The 25483-nt window shown below is 41.3% G+C and overlaps 1 protein-coding gene across 1 annotated transcript; it reads left to right on the top strand.

Moving 5' to 3' along the window:
- The first annotated feature begins 565 nt into the window (after nt 1-565).
- On the top strand, nt 566-24889 carry LOC132769466 (uncharacterized). The gene is made up of 6 exons (XM_067463426.1): nt 566-610; nt 5638-6147; nt 8843-9228; nt 11782-11942; nt 14084-14216; nt 18257-24889. The coding sequence occupies exons 2-6, from the start codon at nt 5640-5642 to the stop codon at nt 18437-18439; spliced, it is 1371 nt and encodes a 456-aa protein (XP_067319527.1). The 5' UTR covers nt 566-610; nt 5638-5639; the 3' UTR covers nt 18440-24889.
- Nucleotides 24890-25483: the final 594 nt, after the last annotated feature.

The raw sequence follows: 25483 nt of genomic DNA, 5'->3' as shown, positions 1-25483 counted from the left end.
GGCCATGTTCCAGGAAGCATTCTCTCCTGACGTTTCACCCACATCTATGGCAGGCATATTTAGAGGTTGTGAGGTCTGTTGGAAACAAGGCAAGTGAAGTTTATATATCTGTGGAACGTCCAGGGTAGGAAAAAAACAAACGCTTATTTGTTGGAGTCAAGTGTGAATGTTGCAATTGGCCAGCTTGATTAGCATTGAATAGCCTTGCAGCTTCAAAGCCTGGCTGCTTCTTGCCTGGGGAAAATCCCTTGTTGGAAGGTGTTAGCTGGCCCCAGTTGTGATTTATTTTTGTCTGGAATTCCCTTTGTTTGTTTGTTTGTTTTAGTGTTGCTCTTTGTTTACTGTCCTGATTTTAGAGTTTATTAATACTGGTTGCCAAATTCTGTTCATTTTCATGGTTTCTTCCTTTCTGTTGAAATTGTCTACAACATGCTTGTGGATTTCAAGAGATGCTCCCACTTTCCCTTCCTTTTTCCAGAAGCAGCTGAGAAAAACCCACTCCAGCCGCCAGAGGGCGCCGCAGCCGGAAGTGAGACGGGAGGGGCGCTCTAGCCGCCAGCGGAAAACCAACCGAGAAGGCACCGGACCGGAAGTGGGAAGCCGGGCAGAGGTAAGTTCAGAACTTGAATGGCAGATGGGAGGCTTCTATGAAAGTGCGGTTGTGGGGCCGTGGAAGTTGTAGATTTTCAAGGCCTTTAGACTTCTCTGCTGGTGCCTCACCCAACTACGACTCCCAGGGTCCCATAGCCTTGAGCCATGACAGTTAAAGCGGTGCTAAACTGAGTTAATTCCACAATGTAGAGGCACCCAAGGCCGCACTTGATCAAAAAGTGGAATCTGAGAATTAACTTATCAGGTATGTCATTGTTATCAAGTGCTTTTAAATTCAGTACTCAAAATAAATCAAAACGGATATAATATTTAAGAAAAAGGTGTGCTTTTCCATAGGCTTGAGATATTAGAAGGAATTAAACTGACAACAGGACATATTGCCAAGGTAAGGATGGAGAAAGCAAGGTGTTTGAGGAAATTGTTTTTGTTTAGCTTGTTGCTGACTCCACAGTTGGCAGATTTCTCCACCAGCAGAAGAGGTAATCTTTACTAATGCAATCACAGGCTTTAATTAATCCAACATGTGTTCGGTTTGACTGTGTGCGGTTGGTATTCTTCCAAATTAACATTGACTTCAGACAGAGAAGGCAGCTGTAAGTTTGTTCCTTCGAAAGTAAGTTCTGCTAGCATTAATTTCTAGGAAAGTCATGTACAATTATGATTCCTTTAAGACTTGAAGGTGTAGGAGAACATTTAGATATTATTTACTCTGACATTTGAATGCTGATGTTTTTCATCTTTTGTGGCTGGGACGCTACACTTGGTTTTTATAGCTTGCTTTTAACTACAATTTATTGTTGTGTTTTATTGGTCATTTCATTTTGATTGAGGTGTTTTACGTTGATCCCTTTATGTTGTTATTTTATGTTATTTGGTGCTGTTTATTGATTTTGGCTAATTTTTGTCGTATTTTGTGTGTTCTGTGTTGCACTATTGTTGCCTTGTAAGCTGCCCCGAGTCCCTTCGTGGAGATGGGATGGGATATAAATAAAGCTATTATGGTTTTACTGACACAGAAACACAGTATGTCACAGCAAATTAGTTGTTTTTTTTTTGTCGTGTCAGAAGCGACTTGAGAAACTGCAAGTCACTTCTAGTGTAAGAGAATTGGCTGTCTGCAAGGACGTTGCCCAGGGGGCGCCCGGATGTTTTGATGTGTTACCATCCTTGTGGGAGGCTTCTCTCATGTCCCCGCACGAGGAGCTGGAGCTGATAGAGGGAGCTCATCCGCCTCTCCCCGGATTTGAAACTGCAACCTGTCGGTCTTCAGTCCTGCCGGCACAGAGGTTTAACCCACTGTGCCACCGGGGGCAAATGAGATCTATATGCTGGATTTCGTATCACAAAATCACAAGTTGAACACTTCCCAAGTGTCTAGACTGTGTGATGTATTTTCGAATGATGCGTGCAGATCTAAGTAAAGTGGTTTTTTGCAGTTGACAGATCATGATTTTGTCAATGTTTATTATTTTCAAATGCTAGCTGAGATCTTTTGGCATGGCACCCAGTGTGCCAATGACCACAGGGACCACCTGTACTGGTTTATGCCAGAGCCTTTTCAGTTCGATTTTGAGGTCCTGATAACGGCTGAGTTTTTCGTCAATGTGACTGTCACCTGGTATGGCGACATCAATAATCCAAACACTTTCTTTTCCACAATCATGCTGTCTGGTGTATTGTGTTCCAAAACTTTGTCAGACTGGATTTGAAAGTCCAACAGTATTTTTGCGTGAAGTTGTTATTATTATTGTGTGTGATGATGAAATTGAAGTTTCTTTGCTGTTTAGTTTGAGAGGTATGCTTTCTTTTGTTGCCAAAATATCACTAGTCATACAGGCAATCCACAAGTTACGAACAAGATAGATTCTGTAGGTTTGTTCTTAAGTTGAATTTGTATGTAAGTTGGAACAGATGCATTTTAAGTGTAACTTCAGCCATAGATAGATGGATAGATAGAATTTTGAATAGCATAGGGAAGGGTGGTGGTGGTGGTGGTGGTAGTTGTTATTATTATTATTATTATTATTGTTGTTGTTGGTTAACACCCTTGTGGTATTTGTTTTGCTGCCTGTGCCCCGTTCAGAGGTGATCATTGCATTTTTTTTTAAATTGACTTCTTGTGGAAACAAGGATTGGTGATAAAGCTTCAGTGGAGACACCTTTTCCCCATGATCACTCTTTTAGTGGTGAATTTCCCTTCTGAGGGGTAGATTTCTCTCACTTCCTGTCATCTCACCTCCATTCTTAACTCTGAGTTGTTTGTAAGTTGGATGCTTGTAACTTGGGATTGCCTCTATACATAGCAGGAAATGTAAATGTTGAGGATCAGAGCCCTGTATTGGTCTCTCATAGCAAAAACAAATGTGGAGCTTGTTTCCAAAAGGTACAAGAATGATAATAAAGCTTCAGTGGAGACACCTTTTCCCCATGATAACTCTTCCAGGATGTTTGTAACTCAGGACTGCCTTTATATATACAGTAGCAGGAAATGTTAATGTTGAGGAGCAGAACCAAATGTGGAGCTTTTTTCCGAATGGTACCAAATCCACCAGAGGCACTCCAAGTGACTAGCTTCTGATCAAAGAACATTTAGTATAATGCTAAGTTTAACTTTGTTTGTGTTTTAAATACAATATAACTATACCTTCAATTCACTTCTGACATGATAAATAAATAAATACCAAATCCATCTGAACAAATGTTATGAGAGTTGGGGGAAAAACATGCTGAGAGTTTACATTCTTTGTCTATAAAATGCCATTTTCCAAGCCCTTTACAGAAGTGATTTGATACATTTTGACAGTTTTTGATCAGTACATACTGGTAATATTCTACTAGCAAACAATGCGCTGCCACCTAGAACTTATTTTTCATTTTTTTCTGATTTTGGAAACAAGCTCCACAAGACTTTTAACAGCTATAACAAAATTCTATGAGATTTTGAGATTTGTAGTTTACGGCATTTGGGTGAATGCCGCCATGGCAGTCAAAGCAAAATCGTAGTCCTGTAATTCTGTAATGTGAACGGACTGCTAGTATTCACACATTCCAAAATATTTTAGAAGTTACAATAGCAATACTGGTAATAATATATTTGTATTTGTTACGCACCTTAAAGCAGGGTACAATGCAGTCAAAACAGCCTTATTGAACTTCAAAAGCAAACATGTTTTATTTTGGTATAAGCTTTTGTGAGCTTTAATTTGTTTGATGTGAGTGCTGCCTCAAGATCCTTCTTTAGAATTAATGCAGTTTGACACCACTTTAAGTGCCACTGGTCAGTGTTACAGAAAACCATGTAAAACTACAAATCCCATGATTCCATAACATTGAGCCATAAAGTGATGCCATACTGGCATTGAATTTTTGCCATTACTTATGTGTAAACCGCTTTGAGTCCCCCTCGGGGTGAGAAAAGCGGTATACAAATACTGTAAATAATAAATAATAATTCATTCCACAATGTAGATGCACCTTCAGTTGGAGATGTTTGTACTCATGTTGCAGTTGTTTGTGTAGGAAATGTAATTGGTAACTGAAATACCAGAAGTATTAGTAGTGATCGCTACGTTAGCAGTGGCCATTAACAAACCATAATTGTTGGCAACACAAATAGCTTTGCATTGATGACCTAATAATGTTTGTCATAGGTTGCAAATGAGTTCATTAGCAGCAATACCACTGTGTATCAAATCAAAAGTTCATGTAGTCCAGGACTCTTATCACCCTATTATATGATTGGTCAGGCCGTGTAGCCTTGTGAGAATGGAGATCCGAATGTGTTTCTCCCACTGTTTATATCCAGCATAATGATCAGTCAAATATGTGGGAAATGTCTCTAAAACCATCCCACGTAGATAAAACCTTTCTGCACATGATGGTTCCACTGCTTACTGTTATGTATTTGTGACTAATAGTGAGTGGTAGACTGAGTCCCAATGTTTGACACTGACTAATCCTTTGGAAACACACATGAAAAACATGTGCTCTCTGCTAATTCTTACCATTACATCTTGTGGCAATGACTTGTGTAGGTACAGTTATGTAAAGAAATGCTTCCTTTTTGTGTGTGTCAGGATGATTGTAAAATGATAGTAAGAGGCTGCTTATTATGCTGTACTCACGTGGGAGAGAATATAATCAGGAAGAAGAAGAAAGAGATTGGAATGGAGGAGAATGGTTTGGGAATCTCAGTCTCTCATACTTTTTCCAGCTCTACTCCATTAGTTATATCTGTATATAATGCCCAAACCATGGAACTAATGAACTACAAAACTAAATCTGTAACAAGCCATCCAACCAGACACACACCTAAATAGACATGCGTACACAAACTAGACTAACAAACAGACATGAGTACAATTCTCTGAACCTCACACGTAATATCTGCTGGGTTTTATCTCCTATTTTTCTACCCCCTTCAGATAATACCGTATAACCACGTTTCTACTTTTGGTAACACTCTTTTAATTCATAAATCCTGCAATTGGCATTTGTTTCCAATGTTGTTGTGGGAAAGCGATAAACAGGTCCCAATCTTTCTTGAAGTTGATCAAAAAGTTCTCCTTAATCAGCATAGTCAATTTGCCCATCTCAGCTAATTTGCAGATCTTCTATACCACATTGCATTTGTAAATGTGTGATTTCACTCATGCTTGAAGTAGTCTTGGAAACTTGACATTTTCTTTTTCCATCCCCCACCTGATAAAGGAAATAGTACTTTAATGTAGATGATCTCAGAAGATATTGAGGACAAGGATAATCATCTTGATGAGTTGGTTACCTTGGTATCCTCCAACCTTCCTCCTAGGAGCACACAGCAGTGTTTTATCCACAACACAACCCTCAGATATTCAACATGCTGAGAAGTAAAAATTTCCTGGAATTCATGCCATGGGTGTTACAGCTGAATAAAACCAAGCTTCCCAGATCCAAGCTCAGGAGAATAAGCCAGCCACTACATCACAGCAGTTGTAGTAAAAGATTCATGATCACCACTTAATTATTTTTTTCTCACCCATGCAGTAATGTCCGCCAAGAATATGAGTGACTCAATAGTTTTGAAGGAAAGAGATCCTGCTGAAAACCGGACTGCAGATGATATTTCCAAAAGAAGTTCTGACATTTTGAAACCTAAGCAGGCCCCTTTTTTTGCTGAGATGACTGTGGGACTGGTAGATTCGGAGTCTGTTTCCAACCATATCAGTTTGAGGAAAAGGAAAAACTCTCATTCTGCGATGGATGGGCTTGGAAATGGTGTACAAAATCCTGTAGAACAGGACAAGGTTTTCAGAGCCAATCATACCAAACGGCAAGGAGAAGAAGACAAAGAAGTGGCTTGCCAGCATTCAGGAACCAACACCAATGTTGTTCCTCTTTCTGAGACAATCTTAAGCCCTAAGAAGCGGAAGCTGATTTTGCACATTGATTTGAATAACACCATTCTCGTCTCGGATGCTGTCACTGGCCAGGATCCCAGAGCTGCTTTAAACTGCTACCTGACAACTGTGACCTGGGGAAAAGTTGGCCCTTCAGGTGAGGTTATAAAGTTTTATAATGTACCTTCTGTTATGATAATAGAGCCGAATAATTCTAGGTGTTTCAAAACGATGGGCCCTATTTCAAAACAGTGTATTTCATGATGGCAACACGGTACAGTTACACAAAAAGTTTCAAATTGTTCAGTTAGTTATAAGCCACTTTTGAGTCCCCCCAGGGGTGAGAAAAGCAGTATATAAATACAGCAAGTAAATAATCATCATCATACAGCAGGCCTGGTTACAGATTTAGTCATATTGGATTGCAGAACATAAAATGACTTAGGTGAAGTATTTCACTTGGGGTGTACTTGCACTGTGAAATTGATGCAATTTGAAGCCCCTTTAACTGCCATGGCTCAATGTTAGGGAATCATGGGAAATGTCTTCAGTGTCTTTAGCTTTCTCTACCAAAATGTAGTGATGCCTCACCAAGCGACAATTTCCATGATTCCGCAGCATTGAGCCATAGCCGTTAAAGTGATACTAGGTTGAATTAATTCTACAGTGTTGATGCATGCTTAGCTCTGTGTGATATGTATTTTTCCTTTCAGATTCTGAAAGGAATCTTTTGTGAATTTGATTATTTTCACATTTTTCTCCTGCCAAGGAAAGGAGAGAGGGAGCCAAGCAAAGTTCCCTTAAGCTGTAATTCCACAATCTGGTAACAGCCAACAAAGAGGGTTATTTCTGGAGGGTTATTTATGTTATTTCTTTGCAGTGAAAACAGCAAAAGAGTCATGTGACACTTTAAAGACTACCCATTATTGGTAGCATCAGCATTAGTGTCTTTCACAATGTGAAGCACATTCTAAATAATAATAATTTGGAGATAGCATGAAGTATATTAGAAGCAAGCAATAGGGGAAAAGTGATGATGCTCCTGGGAATGAGTGTGGAATTTGTGGATTGTATTGTCGAAGGCTTTCATGGCTGGAATCACTGGGCTGTTGTAGGTTTTTTGGGCTATATGGCCATGTTCTAGAAGCATTCTCTCCTGACGTTTTGACTGCATCTATGGCAGGCATCCTCGGGGATTGTGAGGACCTCATAACCTCTGAGGATGCCTGCCATAGATGCAGGCAAAACATCAAAAGAGAATGCTTCTAGAACATGGCCATATAGCCCAAAAAACCTATAACAGCCCACCAATTTGTGGGTTTGTTTTGGTGTGCTGTTTTGAGGAGTGCATTTCTCATTTAACTTAATGAATGGCCAACTAAGTGAAAAAATAAATTTGGAAAGTAGAAGAAAGCAGTGGGACTGAAATTTTATTATTTTTATGTTTCATCCTATCCTTCCTACCAGAAGGCATTGGGGGTTGTTTGCCTTTTAACCTCATAATTACTACCCTGTGAGATATATTTGATATTTAAGACTGGTTCAAAATAATGCCTGTGAGCTTCTTGACCAAGTGAGGATTTGAAACTTTGTGTTTTATGGGTACATTTTGGAATTTTTGATTTTGGTTTTATATAGATAGTATAAACAGGGTAGGAAGAGGCGTTAATAAGTCTGACTCAAATTAATAACAAATTTATAGTTTGAATACACTAATAAGTATTAAAATCCATATACATTAATTTTGAGAAAGGAAAGCCAACTAGTATAGTAAATGTATTCCAGATATATGTAGAATTTAATGTCAAAGTATATTTGATTGTTTGTCCATTTGTATCACAAAGACTCCTACATAACTTACTATTTTTGGACCAAATTGGGCACACATACTCTTCATTATCTAATGCAAATAACCACCCTTTTCAGACCCAGAGCAAGTGGAAAGGAAAGGATCAAAAGTGGATTGGCTGTTCCAGGTGCAGAGATTCTCTGTGATGTCACTGGGAAAGAAAGGAAGTGAAGTGACTATTGCTAGGTGATGTGTGTATTAGGGGAAGGAAGGAAAGAAAAAGAAGGAAGAAAAAGAAAAAAGGGAAATGTATGAGGAAAAGCAAGGAAAGGGAGAGAGAGAGAAATGTTTATCCTAGGGTGATTTTATGCTTTGTCTGAATGTTTAAATTTTATGTTTGTCTTATGTTTTAATGGTTTTAATCCATTTTAAATTCATAGTTATATGTAGTAAGTTGTTATTATGATTTCTTTGTGTGCTGTATATTGGCACTGAATTTTTGCTATTAGTATGTTGTAAACTGCCTTGAGTGCCCCCAGGGGTGAGAAAAGTGGCACACAAATGCAATGAATAAGTAGTAAATAAGTGTATGAGGGAAATTGAGAAAGGAAAGAAAAAGCCACAAAGAGAGCTTACTTACCGTTGTTACAGAGACATCTTGAGATAGGCCCTCTCAGAAATGGAGAAGGGGGAAAGCAGACACTGGGTTATATGTTAGTTTCAATGTTTAGCAGTGGTTCCCAGAAGATAAGTGAACATTAGCATAAACACTAATGATAACTCCAAAAAAACATGAATATTTTGACCCCAACCTAGTAGGAAGTAACTACGAAGCATATTCCTAAGCAAATTGATGCTGCCAGGTCATCACCAAAGCACACTGTTGAATATGTATAGGCAGAGGGCAAGAAAACAGAGAAAGCATTAGCGGACCTTAAATTTTAAAACTAGGATAATATAATGTTACCATAGCAGTGCATTGACTGGAGGCAAGGAGATAATGACCCAAGAGTGGAAGAAAAAGATTAATTTAAAACAGACTTACTCAACCTTTCTGTTTCAGGTAAATGGCAGTGGCTCAGCGAGTCCCCCTCCTTGCTTCCCCCCTGCCCGGATGCTGTAAGCTTTTACTCTCAGTATGGCCGAAACACCAAATTCACGGACACGACCAAAGGGCAGCGTTTTCGAGACCTTCACCAGCGCCACTTGAAGCTGCTGGAATGGCAGGGCCCGGCTCACCCGCTGCTCTCCATTCAAGGTGAGCAGGGCAAGCACTACCACCTGGTGCTGCCTTCCTTCTTCTGCCTCCTGGAGAGTCTGCACCGGGAAGGGAGGCACTTTGCTGTCATCTTCCGCACCTTTGGCACAGACCTGCCCCGCATCCTACGGGCGGTGAACTGCTCCCTGGAGGGGCAGCACCCTCTCTTCCCTTCTCTGCAGGATATTTCGGTGAGTGGGTAGATTTCTCTTTGTTCCTTCAGCCCAGCCGGTGTTACAGTTTGCTGAGAGAGACTGTTGGGTTGAATCAGAAACCCAAACTCTGCTTCTTCCCAGTATGCTTAGTTTTGTTCAGACTTTCAGCTGAACAGAATGTGAATGGGTCTATTGAGCCAAGCACCCATCTTACAGGCTTGGGAGTTGTGTCTTGTGTCTCAGTTTATAATATTGACATATATTTTTAGATTTTCTGATTCTATTCCGCTACTTCTCATATTGGGATACATCTGTAAGTAAAAAGCTAGCTAGGAAATTACTCAAGACGTGGCTTTTTAAGCAAGCATTTGGAGAGAGATGAAGCAGCCAAGATAACTTTGGGTTTGGTGCAGTGTCCAATATTTTATGTTATGTTGTTTATGTTTGATGTTTTATTGTTCACTGATTTTAATCTATTACTATATGCTATTTTAGTTACTTATTTATTTATTTATTTGTGATATTTATATGCTGCCCTTCTCACCCCGAAGGGGACTCAGAGCGGCTTACAAGATATATATACATACAATATATTATATTATTAGCATAGTACAATATCAGTATTATATATTGCTATATTGTACTATACTATTATATTGTAATATTATTAGTAATATTACATGTAATATAAAATATATAATTATAATATCATAATATTATTAGTATTGTATTACATTATAATATTATAAATATTATATGCATATACAATATATTATATTACATTACATTATATTATTAACATAGCACAGGAGACAAGGTGGAACTGTCCCCTGCCCCCACTCCTGTGTTTTATATCTTTTGAGGCACTGAATTTTGAGTTTATTATTTGTGAAGCACTTTTAATCCTCCAATGGGTAGAGAAAAGCAGTATATAAATAAAATATATCAATAGAGGTATTTTCTTTATCTGTGTGTGGAGTGTTCAGAAATCAGATCCATTATTGTTAAATATCTGGTAAGAAACAAATATATATCAATCACCCATATTTGTGCATTTACCTTTGCAGATCTGACTGTTTACAGATTTGATTAATATGCTTTCTTAAGCAATCTCCAGTCCTTCAGACTCCTAAAGAGAACACATCTCTACTGTGATTCTGTAGTCAACCTCCAACTGATTCTGCCCATGCATTTGCACTGGGTGATTTAGGCCTCATCTTTACTGCCATATAATACAATTTGGAACTGCATTATATGGTTAATGTAGACTCAAAAATGCAGTTCATTATATAAGTCTACACCACATGTGTCAAACTCAAGTACTAAATGGTCTTATATGGCAGTAGAGATGAGGCCCTAGAGATTCCTAGAGAAATGTTTTCTCAGGTAATTTTTTTAATGGCAGTTTTTCCATTTTTGCTGGGGGCCCTGGGCCCCACACTCTTGTTTGGTTTATTTACTGCACTCCTGCCCTGCCCTTCCAGTGTGAACAGACCATTACACAAGAGATGAAAGCAGCAGAGAGGAAATTCCAAGCTGGTTGATGCACCAAGATATGAGACTCCTGCTTCCTTGTGGAGTGAGATTTCACCAGCTGTGACAGCCTTGAGTTTCTGATCTGTTAGAAACTCATCTCATCTTCTTTGTGTTCTGAATAATCCATCTTCTTAAACTACCACAGAACAGAGCTTTCCAAATATCTCATGTTGGTAGCACACTTTTTAGACATTTAATTAATTAATTAATTAATTAATTACAGCATTTCTATTCCTCCCTTCTTACCCCAAAGGGGACTCAGGGCAGATGACAGAACACATACACAGCAAACATTTAATGTCATTAAACAGACAGGAAAGACAACAGATAGAGGTATATATTGGCATTTTTCTCAACTTTGCCATCCTGGAGGTTGTTCTTGATTCTTGCCACAGGGGGGTGCTGTCACTCCATTCTCTATGACGAAGAGCACTTGATCACAGACTTCCTCCTTTCTTTGATCACTGGCATTTTCTAGTACCTCCTTTTTATGGTGCCGTGAAATACCTTCCAGCTTAAGTGGTGCCTAATTTCTCTACTCGCAGCTCACAACTGTTTTTAAACTGCTTAGGTGGACAGTGAGCTGGGCTGAAGGTTGGATACTCACCCCAACCTGGGCTTCAAACTGCCAACTTTTTGATTGGTGTGATTAACCAGCTGTGCTAAAGCCCAGCCATAGACATTCATCTTTTCTGACACAGTAATTCAGTTTAACTAACAAGCTCCAGAGGTTCAAGCAGCCCTTTCTAAGAGATGTGGACACATGCATAAATTGTAATAAGGAAATGTATGTGTGTGCAGCATTCTATGAAAACCTTTAATTTATGTTTTTAGATATATATGATGTATTTCTTATTTTACATGGACCCAGGTATTTCTCATTACATTCGCATGGCATACCTATACACTTCACCTGACAAATGAACAGATTGCGACACACAATTTGGAAAGCTCTGGTTTAGATAGTCTCAGGTTTGCTGTTTTGTGCAAAATAGATTACTAAAATGAAATAGTTTGAAATCAGTTTCCTCTTATATCTCCCTGTTACACAAGTTGCCTATAGACCTCAGTCCTGGCATGATACGTTGCAGCAAGAGGAAGGTGGTGTTGACCCATAGAACAGAGCGGATCTCCACTGAAGACGGAGGCAGGAAAATGTATGCCTATTTCAGCTCCAGGGAAGGCCTCTGTGGCTTCCAGGATCACTTTGATTGGTGAGAAATAAAAGAACATTTTTAGTACAGATTGAGTATCTCTTTATCCAAAAAGCTTGGAACCAGAAGTGTTTTCGATTTTGAGGTTCCTGTTTTTGTGTATATATCCATAATGAAGTATTTTGGAGATGGGACTTAAGTATAAACATGAAACTTATGTATGTTTTATTTATACTTTAAACACATAATCTGAAGGTAATTTCATACACAATATGTTTTAATAATTTTGTGCATGAAACCATGTTTGGATACATTGAACCATCGGACAGCAAAGATGTCATTGGTGCAGCCACCCATGTGGACAGTTTTGAAGTATTTTGGATGTTAGAATTATGGATAAGGGAAGCCGAACCTGTACACTTTTATTGCTGATTTTATTAGCAGAAAAAAGCCATTTGGATCAGATTTATTAAAAACATCTTGTTTAATTAACTTATTTCTATAGTCATTAAATCAAGTGTTGACTCAAGGAGGCTTACAACCAGGCAGCCATTCGATGCCTTAACAATATATACACTTAAAAACATTTAAAGCAAAATTTAAAACCACACAAAGAGCTTTAGAATCATGTATCATGGAATCTCTTTTCCTGTAGCTTGAATCCATTGCTCCGTGTTTTTGTCTCCAGAGCAGAAAGCAAGTTTGCCTCCTCCTCAACCTGACATCACTTCAAATCTTTAAATATAGCTATCAATGAGTACTAGAGGGCCTGCCATGCCTGAGGACTTCAGCAAGGACTGATAATGTTTTTACTGCTGCAGTAGAATCATAGAGTTGGACGAGACCTCATGGGCCATCCAGTTCAACCCCCTGCCAAGAAGCAGGAAAATCGCATTCAAAGCACCCCAACAGAACATTTAAAGGAACCCAGTAGGAGCTGGATTCCTTGAAAGATTGTTTGCACAGATCAATGGGACACAAATAATCCTATTTATATGCAGTAAATTCACTCTGAAGTCAGATTGTAATTCCTCCATCTATAGTTTTCATCTCCCAAATCTGGAATTTAATTTGCAGACATATGTTATCTTGAGCTCCTTTCAATTTTTAAAAAAAATCATAACCACTGTTATTTGTATCAGTAGTTTGGAAATAGGTTAGCATCCCCTGTAAAGGCTCCAAAATCAGAAGACGGTTCTAGAAGCCAAGACAAGGGTCACAAATGCCTGGCACAACATTTCATCTGTTTGTATTGGCTGCTATTTCTTACCTGAGTGACCTTATTTGCTTTCTGTCCTGTCGTCCCCTTTATAATCTTTTCTCTTACCTCCTCCAACAAATCTGAGCCTTGGGTGTTGGAAACAGAATGAATCATATGGTATAGGAGTGGGCATATGGAATAATAGATATGCAGGTAGAATATATTAGCTTGTCAATGATGACTTGGTTGAGAGAAGGACAAGATAGCCATGTTTAAATACTTAAAAGGTTGTCATAAGGAAGAGGAAGCAGGCTTGTTTTCTTCTGCTCTGGAAACTAGGACTTGGAGCAATGGGTTCAAGGGGATGTTGACAAGCTGGAATGTGTCCAGAGGAGGGTGACTGAAATGAACAAGGGCCTGGAGAACAAGCCCTATGAAAAGCAGCTTAAAGAGCTGGGTACGTTTAGCCTGCTGAGAGGCTGTGAGGAGACATGATGAAGGCCATGTATAAATATGTAAGGGGAAGTCATAGGGAGGAGGAGGGAGCAAGCATGTTTTCTGCTGCCCTGGAGACTAGGACGTGGAACAATGGCTTCAAACTACAGGAAAGGAGATTCCACCTGAACATGAGGAAGAACTTCCTGACTGTAAGAACTTGTTCAGCAGTGGAACTCTCTACCTCAGAGTGTGGTGGAGGCTCCTTCTTTAGAGACTTTTAAACAGAGGCTGGATTGCCCTCTTGGGTGGACTTTAGTTGTACTTTTCCTGTATGGTAAGGGATTGGACTGGATGGCCCACGAGGTCTCTTCCAACTCTAGGATTCTATGACTATTCACTTCAAATTTTGTTTCTTTTATTTGTTTCCATTCATTCCCTTCTTTTCCTGCAGTTTAAGAAACAGGTGGAATGATCTCCCCATTGATCCTTATCAGAATCTTTAAAACAAAAGGTGCTAGAAGAGCCCTGAGAGTTTGCAACTGTGTTTCTTATTGTGTTCCAGGTGGGCCAAGAATCAATTCTCTAGCCAGGGTGGAAAGCCTCTTTTGATCGATCCTCATGATCCAAACGTCCATCACATCTTTATTGATGACAACATTCGACTGAATGATTCTGACACCATTGTTCATCAGCAGGTATAGTTATTGTGGAAGGCTGCTCTTTGCATTTTCAAGGAATTTGATAATTTCCCCACACTGGATCTGGGAATAGAAGATGTGAAAAGACAATTGTATTATGTGGAGAGAAAAGGCGGGGTTATAAATAAACGTCATCATCACAATGCTTTAAATGTTTTGGAATTTTAAAATATGTAATAGAAAGAAAATCTATGAAATAATGTATAACATTATTGTTGTTGTTATCTCACTTTTCCTCTCCAAGAAAGAGACTCAAAGTGGCTTCAGGTAAAACCAATGCAGTGCAATTTAAAACCTAAAAATATAAGACTATTAAAAAAGAATTAAATATTTAAAATATACAGCAAAAACCCTTTAACCTGATTAAAACCTTTTCATAACTAAAACCACAATGCCCCCTGACTGGTTCTTTAAAACCTTCTTTAGAAGCCTGCCTGAATGAAAAGGTTTTTGTCTGCCGCCAGAAGGACAGCAGTGAGGGGGCCATTCTGGCTTCCCAGGGAAGAAGGGAGTTCCAAGGTTGAGGGGAAGCCACTGAGAAGGAAGGCCCTCTCTCTCGTTCCCACCAACAGAGCTTGCAATGGAGGTGGGACTGAGAGAAGGGCCCCTCCTTAGAATCTCAGGGTCTAGGCAGGTGCAGTCAGCCAAATACCCTGGACCTGCGTCATCTAAGGCTTTATAGGTAATACCCGTTGCACTCCAGGCCAGGAAACACATCTGCTCTTAACCATCACACTCCAGACCAAGTTAAATCAGCAAAGCAGTTTATTGAAAATTATATAAAAAGCAGTTCAGCAAAAGTAGCAAAACTTCAAAGTCCATAAGCAAAAATAGTCCACAAAGTTCAAGGCACAAGAGTATTCAAGAATCCCAGAACATCCAGCATAGGGATAAAAATGAAGCCAGGAAGTACAAGGCAGCATTGTATCCAGTAGAAGAATACAGGAACAATTCTTCAAACTTGGAAGCAAGATGCACGGACAAGAACACGGAACTGTACTTCCCTTGGCATGAGCTCTTGCCTCAAATATCAACGTTGACCAGACTGCTGGGAAAAGCTCCCGGCCTCCCTAATATAGACATGAAGTCATGCCTTCTCACATGAGTTTCAGAAATGGGCCTCTTCAGTAATAGGTGCTGTGAACATCCAAGATTTTGCTGCTCAGCCCAAAGTTTATGAAAACGAAACCTCCTATCAACTACCTCATTATCTTGCAGCTCATTAATGTCGGCACCTGGGATTTCATCCTTTGAACAACGTTCTCCAGAGAACGGCTCTGCAGCACCATCTTGGTCACTCTGGAATGTTGCCTTGACTATTGGGTGGAAACACAGACTGCTCATTTTCAGGACCTAAATTCTCATGAGGCCCAAATCCCCATGGTCTATGTCCACATTTGCACGAGTATTAGGCACAATCATGGGCTGAACTATAACAATAACCAACAAAACATAGTTTCCCCATGCTGCTTAATAGGCAACAGGTGAGCACCCCAGAGCAATGCTGGGAGTTAAGCCAGGCTGAGACGTTGTGCCCCTCCCCAAGGCTTCTTTGTGGCTGAGTGAAGGAGCTGTGCCTTTGGATCCCTGCATGTCAGACCCCTGTGCTGTCCTCAGGCCTGTCACCTTGGATACCTTCTGAGCACCTCTGTTTTACTTGGACATGCTGGGAGGGGGGAGCAGGGAGGCAGACACCTGTCCTCACCACAGGTAATTAGAAGAGGACTGTTTGCTGGCATGGAACAGCAGGTGCTGGATGTCTGCTCAGGCTGCACAGCCCCTTCTGTCCTCAGCTGGCATGACTCACTCCTCTCTCCCTGCTGGATCCGAGCAGCCTGGCTCCAAGCTGCCTGAAGCTCATTCACAGCGCGGCATGTGGAAAGGGCAGCTTTCACACCAGAGCAGCCCCAATCTAAGAAGTCCTGGGGAGGGGAGGTCTGGCCATTGCAGCAGCTCTTTGTCTCTGCTTCTTTCCCTTATAAGAAGAAGCCAGCACCTGGGAGTTATGTGCTCTGAGGTACTGACTGGACCAGTAGGTTGAGAAACAGCTGGTCAGAGAAGGTTAATTAGGTCCCGCTGGAATCCACACAATAGGCCTCACAATAGCCTCTCGGGGTGCTTTGTTGCTTTGAATGTAGGAAAGACTGTGATCGGTCACCAGGAATCTCTCTGGAGAAGAGAGCCTGCTTGCTGACCATTAGAGGCGACCAGGGATGTGTGCAGAGCCCTTTAAGGAAGATATTAAGAGGCCTCTCAATAGCTGCTGGCATCCTACTGCAATCCTACTGGCAGAATTGATTGATATTCAAGTCCCCATTTGCAGAATGGAGAGATGTTTTGCATCTGTCCCTGTCCACTCGGTCTCCGCTCAAGTGATATTTAAACTGAAGTAGTACAGAGGTAGTCTCTACTGAGTCTAGAGCAGAGCTTTCCAAAGTGTGTGCTGTGACACACTAATGTGCTGACTCCAGTGTGTAAGTGTGTCTCTTGAATATAAAGAGAAACTTCTGAGTCTAGGTGAAATAAACAAGAATTCATATATTTTTAAAAATAGAAATGAAAGGTTTTCACAAGATGATGTGTCCGCATACAATTTCATAAAATGCTGTGTCCACATATCACAATTTATGTATGTGTCTTATAAGGGACTGGTTTAACCTCTGGTTTGCTAGTAAAGCTAAACTATCGTAGTATAAAATAATGCACATCTAGTGTCAGGAACATGAACTGTTTGGAAAGCCCTGGTCTAGAGAATAACACTAGCTCAAAGCCTAATCGCTACCAAATTGGTATTTTGACCCTTATACCCTCTTACCCCTGTTTTAGGAGCTCAATAAATGTTGGGTTGCTGTGAGTTTTCCGGGCTGTTTGCCATGTTCCAGAAGCATTCTCTCCTGACATTTCACCCACATCTATAGCAGGCATCCTCAGAGGCTGTGAGGTATATTGGAAAGCAGGCCAGGGAGGTTTGTATATCTGTGGAATGTCCAGGGTGGGAGAAAGAACTCTCATCTGTTGGAGGCAAGTGTGAATGTTTCAATTAATCACCTTGATGATTAATGTTAATTAATATTAAAAAGCCTTGCATCTTCAAGGCCTGGCTGGTTGCTGCCTGGGAGAATCCTTTGTTGGGAGGTGTTAGCTAGCCCTGTTTGTTTCATGTCTGGACTTCCCCTGTTTCTGAGTGTTGCTCTTTATTTACTGTTCTGATTTTAGAGATTTTCAGTATTGGTAGCCAGATTTTGCTCATTTTCATGGTTTCCTTCTTTCTGTTGAAATTGTCCACATCCTTGTGGATTTCAATGGCTTCTCTGTGGAGTCTGGCGTGGTGGTTGTTAGAGTAACCCAGCATTTCTGTGTTCTCAAATAATATGCTGTGTCCAGGTTGGTTCATCAAGTGCTTTGCTATGGCTGACTCTCTGGTTGAATTAGTCTGCAGTGCTTTTCATGTTCCTTGATTCATGTCTGGGCCATGCTGCGTCTGGTGGTCCCTATGTAGACTGGTCCACATTAGGACAAGTCTACATGATATACATTAGACTCCTGCAGAGGTGAGAGGATCCCTCTTGTCCTTTGCTGAACATAGCATTTGTTAGATTTTCTTAGTGGGTCTGTAGATAGTTTGTAGATTATCTTTCTTCATCAGCTTCCCTACGTGGTCAGTGGTTCCCTTGACCTTCCACAGAAATATAAACCTCCCTTTCATAGTTCCCAGTATACCTCACAACCTCTGAGGATGCCTTCCATAGATGTGGGCAAAACATCGGGAGATAATGCTTCTGAAACATGGCCATACAGCTCAGAAAACCACAGCAACCCAGTGATTCAGGCCATGAAAGCCTTTGACAACTTCTAGACATTCTTAATATCAGCAGTTCTCTATATCTGAACTCCATCTGTAAAGCTAAAGAAAAGTTTGGAATTCCTTCTTGTTCCTTTGCTTCTACCTTCCCAGAGTCCTCTGCCTCTTTCTCTTAACATCTAAAAAACGTTGACTCGTCCTAAAGTCCTTTTCTTTTTGTTCTTTAACTCGGCAGGTGTTTTCAGGGCAAGAAAATTGCAATCTGCAGAACGTCCCCACTTCAGAGCTTTATGATGTTTGTCTAGTTCAAACAGACCTCCTGGAGGCCATTGCCGACAAGAGCTATTTCTGCCGCTGCATCCGACGGTGTGAGGAGAACTATGAGAACTACGTGGCTCGGGCCTGGAGTTGCATCTAGGCTCTTTCCAAAGGAATCTTCCTAGCCATCTGGTTTTCCTCATCCTTCGCAAGGGGTTTGTGCAACAGAAGGAGAGTTGGCTCTTTTGAGCTTCATAGGTGATGGGATTCCCCACTGGATTATTCCCTGTTGTCTTTGCTTTAAACTCTCAATCAGCACCTTGTTTTGAGGATTCCAGGTACTCCTTTTAAACCACAGTCAGTCCCAGGAGGTGCAGTGCACCATCTGCTCTGATGCTGTGTTAACCGGTTCCGTTTGTTGTTGTTGTTGTTATTTTATGCCTTCGGGTCATTTTTAACTCATGGTGACCCTGTCATGGGGTTTTCTTGGCAAGATTTGGTCAAACAGGGTTTTTCATGACCTTTTCATGACCTTGTCAGGGGTGCTTTGAATGCAATATTCCTGCTTCTTGGCAGGGGGTTGGACTGGATGGCCCATGAGGTCTCTTCCAACTCTTTGATTCTATGATTCTATGATTCTGATTCTCCCAAGGTGAGAGAGGTGAAGTATCACAGAATTCAAACCTTTGTCTCCAGAATCTAGTGTTCAAACCTTCGTATTGCACTAGCCCTCTTTTTTTTAAACTGCGCAGCGGGTTAAACTGCTGAGCTGCTGAACTTGCTGACCTAAAGGTCGGCGGTTCAAATCCAGGGAGTGGGGTGAGCTTCTGCTGTTAGTCCCAGCTTCTGCCAACCTAGCATGCAAATGTGAGTAGATAAATAGGTACCACTTCTGTGGGAAGATAATGACGCTCCATGCAGTCATGCCGGCCACATGACCTTTTAGGCATCTACGGACAATGTTGGCTCTTTGGCTTAGAAATGGAGATAAGCACCACCCCCCAGAGACGGATGCGACTAGACTTATTGTCAAGGGGAAACATTTACTTTTTATTTACTCAGAGCTGGAGAGCAGCCCACAAAGACACCTTTGTAATTGAAATTGCTAATCTTTGCTCTGAAGAACTCAGTGTTCAGGGAAAGCTATTGCTATATTAGACAGGTCCCGGTGGCGCAGTGGGTTAAACCCCTGTGCCGGCAGGACTGAAGACCGACAGATTGCAGGTTTGAATCCTGGGAGAGGCGGATGAGCTCCCTCTATCAACTCCAGCTCCTCATGTGGGGACATGAGAGAAGCCTCCCACAAGGATTATAAAAAGCAAAAACAAATCATCTGGGTGTCCCCTGGGCAATGTCCTTGCAGACGGCCAATTCTCTCACACCAGAAGCAACTTGCAGTTTCTCAAGTCGCTCCTGACACGACCAAAAAAAAATAAAAAATCAGACAGCCCATCTTTCTTAGCTTTAAAATGGGCTTGAACTGCTAGGGTTTGTTCTCTGATTGTGATAACTGCCATTTGCCTCAACATATACTGGTAAAGGATTCCCATTTGCTGGTGAAGCATTGTTAGAGATACTTCCAAAATCATGCCTACTCTTTGGTGCAATTAAGCCTGCCTGAATAATGGTCAAAGGCTCATTGTAGAGAACTAGCCTTCTCATCTAGCTCTGTGCAGGTGTTCCAAGGCTACCTTGTTGTCCCCTGGCTTCTAAAAGGTCAGGACAGATCCTTGCCAACTTGTAAAGGACTCCACTCCCTTGTGCCAGAAGAAAGGGTGTTGTGACTTGGCAGGGCATCCTTCCCTTTCTAAATTGTTTCCTTCCTACTACAAGTCCCATTCTAATCAGGGTGGTGGAGCCCCTGGTGGCACAATGGGTTAAACCCTTGTGATAGTAGGACTGAAGACCAACAGGTTGGAAGTTCGAATCCGGGGAGAGCATGGATTAGCTCCCTCTGTCAGCTCCGGCTCCCCATGCGGGAACATGAGAGAAGCCTCCATAAGGATGGTAAAACATCAAAATATTGGGCATCCCCTGAGCAATGTCCTTGCAGATAGCCAATTCTCCCACACCAGTAGCGACTAGCAGTTTCTCAAGTCGTTCCTGACACACAAAAAGAAATCAGGTTGGTTGAGGATGATGAGCTTTATAGTAATCACACATTTCTCAACCAGCCTCATCTTCGCTCTGCAAAAGAAAACCTTTGCTTGTGTTCAAACATCTCTCCTGCCCCCCATTTGAAGCACAGTAATGCCAGATCAGAGCCTGCTGTTGCTTGTTGTGGAGCGCACTTTTACTCCTGGGTCCCTCCCACCCAGCATGTGGGCCCTTCCACCATTGTGGCCGGCTGTAAGGGAGCCAGGGCTTTAGTATGCTGCTTGGGAGAATCGCTTTGCCTCGCTCAAGCAGCAGGAGGCTAAGACTGAGTCTTGTGCCGGAGAGGAGCAGAAACCAGAACATAGGTCAGTGTCTGCGAGGCATTGTTCCTCATCACTTCCCAGCATTTGAAGGTTGTGCTATCTTTCCCCTTGGGGGACTGCTGGCAAAAGGTGAACAAAGTGGGAAGAAGGACAGGGAACTTCAATGTAATTCTAAAATAAAACATGCTGTAGTGCGTGGAATATTAAAGCTATGTTTGCACCAGAGATAATGCTTTATTTCTTCACATCCATCAGCAATTAAAGTAAAATACAGCTATGGTTTTAAATAGGTTAGTCAATATTAGGCATGGACAAACTTCAGCCCTCCAGGTGTTTTGGACTTCAACTCCCACAATTTCCCAACAGCCTACTGGCTGTTGTGGGAGTTGTAGTCCAGAATACCTGGAGGGACAAAGTTTGCCATGCCTGGTCTGTATGATCAGTGCAAAGATTATGTAAACATTTATTATGTAATTGCATATCCTGCCTCAACCCTTTAATTCGGGAGATAATAGCATTTTAGAAAAAATAAGAATATATCAGGTCTTAGATATGCACCTAAAGCATTGCGTGGGAATCATGTGATCTTCAGACATCGTTGGACCACAAGCACAAGCATTTTTCAGTTTTGTTTGGAAGGCAGAGATCAACAGCAACTAGAGGAGCACACAATGTCCCCTTCTAAAATTAAAGTAAACCTGCAAATAATAATAATAATAATAATAATAATAACAACAACATATCAGTGGTGATTGGCACACTGGGTGCAGTGCCTAAAGAGGTGGCCTGCACTTAAACACAATCAGCGCTGACAAAATTACCATCTGCCAGCTGCAGAAGGCCACACATTATTCGCCGACACATCACACAATCCTAGACACTTGGGAAGTGCCCGACGTGTGATCCAATACAACAGCCAGCAGAGTGTCTGCTGTGGACTCATCTTGTTGTGTTTATAATAATAATAATAATAATAATAATAATAATAATAATAATAATGTATTTATAGACTGCCCTCTCTCCCCAAAGGGACTCAGGGTTATTTACACCCCAAAAAAGGCAAACATTCAGTGCCTAGACAAATGCAAAGACATTGCAATAATGCAACATAATAAAAAATAATAACGGTGAGCTTATCACATAAAAAATTGACTTCAAAATGGAAATCAGGATACAAATAGGGGTGATTTGAATGCAATATTCCTGCTTCTTGGCAGGGGGTTGGACTGGATGGCCCATGAGGTCTCTTCCAACTATGATTCTATATAACAGCAGAGAGGAGCCTCTATTATTAAATAAATAAGTTCAAAGTAGCTAAATTTTACAGGAATCTTCTTGCTTTTAGCATCACCAATCTATTTTATAACAGCACAGTGCTTGTTCATTGAGCATCAAGCTAGCTGAATGGTAATACTGCCCTATGAGCTCTGCTATAAAGTTGAATTCCGAAGTAAAGGAGCCCATTGTGAGAACTCCCATAGCCATATGTAGGCTAGATAGTTTTAAAATATGGCCAGTTATGTTCATAACTTTGGCCCAAGATATTTTGCTGCCTGCACACACACACACAGCCAAGTTAAGATTTATAGTGCCTCACATCATTGGAAGAGACCTCAAAGGACATCCAGTCCAACCCTATTCTGCCATTCAGGAACACATAAAGTACTCCCAACAGATAACTGTCCAGCCTTTTGTGAAAAATCTCCAAAGATGAGACTTACCGCACTTCTAGGCAGCATTTTCCCCTGCCAAACAGCTCTTACCTTCAAGAAGTTATTTCTAATGTTTAGGTGGGATCTCTTTTCCTGAAGTTTGAATCCTTTGGTTAGTATCCTAGTCTACAGAGCAGCAAAAAACAAGCTTACCCCCTCCTCAGTGTGACATCCTTTCAGATATTTCAACATGGTCATTTTCTCTCTCCAAGTTAAACATCCCCAGCTCCCTCAGCTGCTTCTCATCGTTAGAAAACCCCACAAAGGCATTTCCCTCTCCCTGGAAGTAAAATATATGGCCACATGAATAGCTAGCAATTTGCTGGTCTTACATGCTCTGTGCTTGAGATACTACCTCTCTAGCAGTTGGGCCTTCCCACTATGATATTCAATTGAAAAGGGTGCTGGGGTGCTCTTTGATTTTGCTCTGCTAGATCCCTGCCCACAGTCTCTTACCTGATTTGCACAGATGTGGTCATGTGAACTTAGAGGATAACATCATCTGCAATGGGAGTCCATCATTGTCAGCCACTTTAGGTCTCATGTGGGAGAAAAGTGGAATATTAAAGAAATACATAAATATATGTGTCACAGGATGGAGATGGTTACAGAGCAATTTTGCTCATTCAGAAAGTGTTTTACAAATGGTGTTTAAAGATGTCTTGCTATTTCTAAACCAAATGTCTCACTGTATTGATGATTTTCACCAAATGCCATGTGATCAATTCTGTAAATGGCCCACATGGCAAGAGCAGGAAACTAAAGTGGTATTTCCTTTTATTTATTGAATGCACTGACGTCCCTGTTGATTTACCAAGGTGTCCAGCGCAGTTTGTGGTTTTGATATGCAAAAAACATTACTTGTGCACTGAATGTACAAAATGCATAGGCCAATTAAATTAAATGGCTTATTGGCCTATGCATTTTGACTAACCCTGTATTTTTCTGTTGAGGCTAATGGAAAGTCTGATTGGGAGCTGTTGGGACAGATTTCCTGGCTTTCTCCTGTTTGGGAAATAAAGGAGGCTAACTTTAGGGTGCCCTGGTGGCGCAGCAGATTAAACCGCTCAGCTGCTGAACTTACTGACCAAAAGGTTGGCAGTTTGAATCCAGGGAGCAGGGTGAGTTCATGCTGTTAGGCCCAGCTTCTGCCAACCTGGCAATTCGAGAACATGCAAGTGTGAGTAGGTCAATAGGTACTGCTCCTGCGGGAAGATAACAGTGCTCCATGCAGTCATGCTGGCCACCTTGGAGGTGTCTACGGACAATGCTGGCTCTTCGGCTTAGAAATGGAGATGAGCACCAACCCCCAGAGTTGGACATGACTAGACTTAATGTCAGGGAAACCTTTATCTTTACTTTAACTTTACTGAAGTGATTTGCAAAAGCAAGTGACAGCAGACCTCCAGTTACTTTTTTTGCTCTGGGAGAGGAGGCCGAAAGAAGATTAATCTTGTAAAATGGGATGCCATTTTTGAGGAGGCAACCGTCCTCCCACATCCGTCTCCCTTCTGCCAGTCATTTGGAAGCATGGACTGGTCCTTCCACCTATTTTTCCTCCTGACAAGTGAGTGGCAGCTTTCTCCCCGAAGCCTCTCTTCGTCGATTATGAATTCAGTTGCTATCGAGACTGAAGGATTAAGGCAACCAGAAGCTCCCATTTTGCAGCCTGCCGTGCAAAACACCTGTACAGAGCTGGCATTCTGCAAAATTTGTATTGGTTCCAGCTCTGGAGTGCTCCCTGGCATGCCGACCTAGCTGGCTCTGTGAGAAGATACTCTCTTCATTGTCTTCCATTCAAGGTCAATTAATCTGGAATAAGTGCCACTCTCATGGTTCTGTGGTTTCAGTAGTCCTACACCAAACAGGAGTGGCTGTATTCCTTCTCACATTTAAACCATCCTTTCATTCTCAGTCGGCACAGCGAGATTTGACTCCCCCTCTCCCTTTGAATGTAACCTTGGTAATAGGGATTTAAAATGCTCTCGGTGATTTGAATAGAGAAATGAATTGTGGTCATTATTCTAGTTGAGGGTTATCTGTCTCTGTTTGATCTGGAAGTGAAATGCAATGGCATATTTTATTAATTGCTCTCTTAAGTATAAGAATGCTGTAAAAGTGTGTGTTGAAATGGGAAGGAGCCTCTTTTGTTGCTGTATTGATTACAGCCACAAAGGACTGGACAAAATGCATTCAGCACTAACTGTGGGGAGATTGTAATTGTAAATTGATGCACTTATTCCCCAGAGTAGGGCTGCATGGTTGGGCTTTATTTTTTGAGAGTGAATATTTCAAGCAGGCACTTGAACTTACTTGAATTGACTGTAGGTTATTTGGACATGGTTGATGTGGTGTGAGTGCATTATCATTAGTCTCTATTAGTTTTTTACATTGTTAGCACCTTCTTTGTGGCATTCATTGTCTCGTCAATGAAGGGAACTGGAAGAAAAGTGTAATAATAAAAGTAACTTCAAGATATATGTCTATTCCTCATGCTTTCCAACATCTACGCGTTTCTCAACCTGGGGGTCGGGACCTCTGGAGGGGTCGCGAGGGGGTGTCAATGGGGTCACCAAAGACCATTGGAAAACACAGTATTTTCTTTTGGGCATGGGAGCTCTCGTGGAAAGATTGGGCCAATTCTATCGCTGGTGGGGCTCAGAATGCTCTTTGATTGTAGGTGAACTATAAATCGCAGCAACTACAACTCCCAAATGTCAAGGTCTATTTTTCTCAAACTCCATCAGTGTTCACTTGTGGGCATATTGAGTATTTGTGCCAAGTTTGGTTCAGAGCCATCATTGTTTCAGTCCACAGTGCTCTCTGGATGTAGGTGAACTACAACTCCCAAACTCAAGGTCAATGCCCACCAAACCCTTCCAGTATTTTCTGTTGGTTATGGGAGTTCAGTGTGCTAAGATTGGTTCGATTCCATTATGATGGAGCTCAGAATGCTCTTTGATTATAGGTGTACTATAGATCCCAGCAACTACAACTCCCAAATTACAAAATCAATCCCCCTGCCCAATCCCACCAGTATTCAAATTTGGGTGTATGGGGTACTTGTTCCAA

This window comes from Anolis sagrei, chromosome 2, assembly GCF_037176765.1.
Source record: "Anolis sagrei isolate rAnoSag1 chromosome 2, rAnoSag1.mat, whole genome shotgun sequence".
Lineage (NCBI taxonomy): Eukaryota > Metazoa > Chordata > Lepidosauria > Squamata > Dactyloidae > Anolis > Anolis sagrei.
The sequence above is the reverse complement of the archived record's forward strand: the minus strand, read 5'-3'. Positions and strand labels throughout refer to the sequence as shown.